At 43.1% G+C, this 4,466-nt stretch overlaps 1 protein-coding gene across 1 annotated transcript; it reads right to left on the bottom strand.

Annotated features, from left to right (window-relative positions):
- Positions 1-1,809: 1,809 nt before the first annotated feature.
- Positions 1,810-2,969, bottom strand: CLDN34 (claudin 34). Its single transcript, XM_005592938.5, has one exon. The coding sequence runs from the start codon at positions 2,951-2,953 to the stop codon at positions 2,309-2,311; it is 645 nt and encodes a 214-aa protein (XP_005592995.2). The 5' UTR covers positions 2,954-2,969; the 3' UTR covers positions 1,810-2,308.
- Positions 2,970-4,466: the final 1,497 nt, after the last annotated feature.

The raw sequence follows: 4,466 nt of genomic DNA, 5'->3' as shown, positions 1-4,466 counted from the left end.
GGGAGGGAGAGAGGAAGAGAAAAAGAGAAGGAGGGAAGGAGGGAAGGAGAGAATGAAAAGAGGAAAGAAGGAAAGGAGGGAAGGAAGGGAGGGAGGAAAGAAGGAAAGGAAGGGAACGAGGGAGAGAGGGAGGGGGAGGGATGGAAGAAAGGAAAGGTCACCACTCGCAATCTTTAATGCGATAATTTATTCAAACAAGGACCATCAATAGATGAAACCATTAGGGTTGGGTGGAAGTTTGATGAGGCAACTTACAAAAGGGATCAGGCGTTCCCCTCATGGATCCACTGATCAATCTTAGCATCACTGAAAGGGATAATGACCATGTACCCTTGGCATAGTGCAGTCAGCAGGAAGTACATGGTACCACCTATGAAACACTCTTCCTCTGAGAACCGACTAGGACTCTAATCAAGCCTCTAGAGGTAACAGAGTTAAATTAACCCACTTTCTTCAGCAAATCAAAATCATTTATTAAAAAGGCACATGAAGTCAGGCACGGTGGTTCTTATATGTAATCTCAGTGCTTGAGAGGCTGAGGCAAGAAGATCCCTTGAACCCAGGAGTTCAAGACCTGTGTGGGCAACATGGCAAGACCTCATCTTTACAGGAATACAAACAATTAGGCGAGCATGGTGGTGCACGCCTGTAGTCCCAGCTACTTTGGAGGTTGAGGTGGTAGGATCACCAGAACCTGGAGGTCAAGGCTGCACCAATCCTTGATCATGCCACTGCACTCCAACCTGGGTGACAGAGCGAGACCCTGCCTCAAAAAAAAAAAAAAAAAAAAAAAGGCAGAGGGGTTGCTGTGTGTGTGTGTGTGTGTGTGTGTGTGTGTGTGTGTGTGTGTGTGTGTGTGCTGGGGAGTGCTTTAGATGAACACTTCAGAGGCAGAGTGAGCACTTTGTGTGGGACAAATAAAACTACAGAATTATTTTTAAGGCATCTAAACATTCTGACTATTTCATAAAGAGGAATAACTGCTCAGTTTTTTACATATATGGCTATGCAAGAAGTGTCCACCTTTTAAGAGTTTAATATTGAAGTATATGAGGATGAAGGGACATGGTGTCTGGGGTTTGCTTTAAAATACTTAGGAAAAAGAGGCCGGGAGCAGTGACTCATGCCTGTAATCCCAGCACTTTGGGAGGCCGAGGCAGGCAGATCACTTGAGGTGAGGAGTTTGAGACCAGCCTGGCCAACATGGTGAAACCTCGTCTCTACTAAAAATACAAAAATTAGCTGGGCGTGGTGGTGGGTGCCTGTAATCCCAGCTGTTCAGGAGGCTGAGGCAGGAGAATCGTTTGAACCTGGGAGGCAGAGGTTGCAGTGAGCTGAGATCACGCCACTGCACTCAAGCCCAGGTGACAGAGCAAGACTCTGTCTCAAAAAAACAAAAAAAACAAAAAAAAAACAAAAAAAAAAGCCTTAGGAAAAAGAAACATAGAGTAGAAAGGGACAAGAATGGAAAGAGAAAGCGGAAGTGCCCTAATCTCAGTAACTGTGGAATCTGGCAATGGGTGTGTGGAGATTCCTTATGCTATCCTCTCTACTTTTGCACATTTTAGAAAACTTTATATGGTAGGGAGATGTTATTACCATTACACAGAAAACAAGGTCCATTCTTGTTTTTTTGTTTATTGAGGTTTTTTTTAAAGAGATGGGGTCTTGCCATATGGCCCAGGCTGGAGTGCAGTGGTGCCGTCATGTCTCACTGGAGCCTCCAACTTCTGGGCTCAAATGATCCTCCCACTTCAGCCTCCCAAGTAACTAGAATCACAGCCACGCACCACCACACTCAGCTTTTTTTTTTTTTTTTTTCTTGTAGAGACCAGGTCTTGCTATGCTGCCTAGGCTGGTCTTGAACTCCTGGCCTCAAGTGATCCTCCCACTTCAGCCTCCCAAAGTGCTGGGATTACAGGTGTAAGTCACCATGCCCGGCCTATGATTGTTTGTAGCAAAAGTTTGAGAGGGAAATGTTAAAAGTTAATGTACTCAGAAACTCTTATTTCCCTACCCTTAGTTTATAGGGTTATTTGCTTTAGCCAACAATAATTAAAATTCAGATGCAATAAGACCAACTGGCAGGTGGGAAGACTTTTAAATAAAAGTTCTCAATTCAACGAGCAAATCAGTGAACCACATTCAGATACACAAGATAACAGAAGGAGACAGTTGGCCACCTTCTGTCCCAAACTACACATGCCATGGTCTTGAGTCGTTGGAAATATTTGGTAGAGCATGCTAATAACATTTTCCATAAACTCCCAGAAATCTTGGATTTGCAAAGCCAATGCAACCAGGAAATTCACGTTTCTGAAATATCAGGATGCACTTGGCAGTACAGGGGACATTTGTAAAATAGAGAAAACATCCCAGTTAACAGCATAGGCAAGACACCTATCCCTGCCACTTGAATGGCAGTGCCAACTTCCTGCACATCTGGCTTGAAGGGCATTTGGAGAGATGGCGGGAAGGTGATTCCCTGTGAGTTTATGATGGCATCGTAGTTCTGGAGCACAGCAATTAAGATAAAGACACCAGCAGCAATGTTGAAAACTCCTGAAACAATGAATGAATTGTAGGTGTCCTCCTCAAATATTTTCACAGACGTGTTTCTAAGTGCAAGGATGTTAAAGGCTCTCCCGAAGAATCCGAAAATGCTGGCAGTCAGTAGGAAGCGTTGAGCCATGTAAATTTCAAAAGGGAGAAAGGTGTCCTGGTAGCTGTATCGGTAACAGAATTTGGTTGTGGTGCTGTTGGTGCGATGCCGGTAAATGCAGACTCTAAATATTCCCACGCAGGCGATCCCAGGGGGGTAGAGCGGGGTGTCTTTCATGTACCATATTCGCCACTCCACAAGGCCCATGGACGTACAGGAGAGGATCCATCCTATGGTGGTAAGGGTGAAGACTGAAAATTGGCAGTTGGCACTGTTGCAGAACCAGGACATGGTGGCAGTGCACCCAGGAAACTACAAACAAATACAGAGCATGGTGAGGGGGGGATCCTGGGACCTGGGACAGCCTCCCAGGTGTTGTATTGGAGAAAGGAGACACTAGACCCTCTCGCTCTGCTAGTGGGAGTGCAGTCTGAGCAAACTTTGTGCAGGGCCGCTCCACAATATTTCCCGAAAGCCTTAAAATGCACACACCTTCAGACTGGCAGTTCCACTTCTGGGCATTGGTGCAAAGACATAAATAAGGTCGGCCACAAATATGTAGCCACAAAGATGGTCATCACAGCATTGTTTGTAATATTGGAAACTGGGAAACAACATCAAGTCCAACAATAGGGCATGGTGAAAGAATTTATGCTACGTCTACGCGATGGAGCTATATGCCAACATTGACAATACAAATGGAATCATACAAGGTGTAATAGTTTTGTGTGGCTCTTTTCACACGGCACGGTTTCAAGGGTCATCCATGTTGAAGCAGGTATGAGAAGGTTGTCCCTTTTCATTGCTGAATGGTGTTCCATTGTGTGGATAGACCACAGTTTGTTCATTCATCAGCTTTTGGACATTTGGGTTGGTGCCATGTTTTGGCTATTATAAATAATGCTGTCATGAACACTTGAATATAAAAGTTTGTATGGGCATATGTCCTTGTTTATCTGGTGTAGATGCCTAGGAGTGAAATTGGTGGTTCATATGGTAAGTGCACATTTAACTTTTTATAAATTGCTAAACTGTTTTCCCACGTGGCTGCACCATTTTGTATTCCCACCAGCAATGATGGAGGTTCCAGTTTCTCCATATTTTCTCCAACATTTGGTATTTTTAATGTTTTTCATGACAGCCATTCTAGTTGCCATTCTATGTGACCAAAAGGGAGGTGTCCATAATATTTCAAATACAAATTACATGTTTCAAAATAATATGTATGATATAATCATAGATACAAATGGAACAGAAAGTCTATATCCTAAGCTATTAGGAGACATTTTTAACTGGGTTTGAGAGATTCTGAGTTTTTTCTAAGCTATTTGGATTGTGAAGGGTCACACACATATAGAAAAGCACACAAGTGTGCAGCTCAATTAATGATGATGGGGTGAACACCCATGGAGCCACCATTGCATTTCAGATACACAATATTCCCACTTCCTTGCTTGCTTTCATAGTTTTATCATCTCAGCATGTATCCCCACACACCTTACTTCTATTTTGCCTGTTTTTCAAAATGGGGATCATATGGTCAATGCTTTTGTGTGACTGGTTTCTTTCACGCAATGTTGTGTCCATTTGTGACATTCAGATTGTAATTTTTTAATGGTGCCTGGCTGTTCAGTATTTTCAAATATTTCTGCAATACGCATGATTATTTAAAATAAGAAAACAATAAAAAATATTTCATGAAACAGTTGTCTCAGGAAACTTGCCTGAGCCCAGGAGTTTGAGACCAGTCTGGACAACATAGCAAGACCCTGTCTCCAATAAAAAAGTTGTCAAGCAATGGAAG

This window comes from Macaca fascicularis, chromosome X (assembly GCF_037993035.2).
Source record: "Macaca fascicularis isolate 582-1 chromosome X, T2T-MFA8v1.1".
Taxonomy (NCBI): Eukaryota; Metazoa; Chordata; class Mammalia; order Primates; family Cercopithecidae; genus Macaca; species Macaca fascicularis.
Note: the sequence above shows the minus strand (reverse complement) of the source record. Positions and strands in the feature narration are given on the sequence as shown.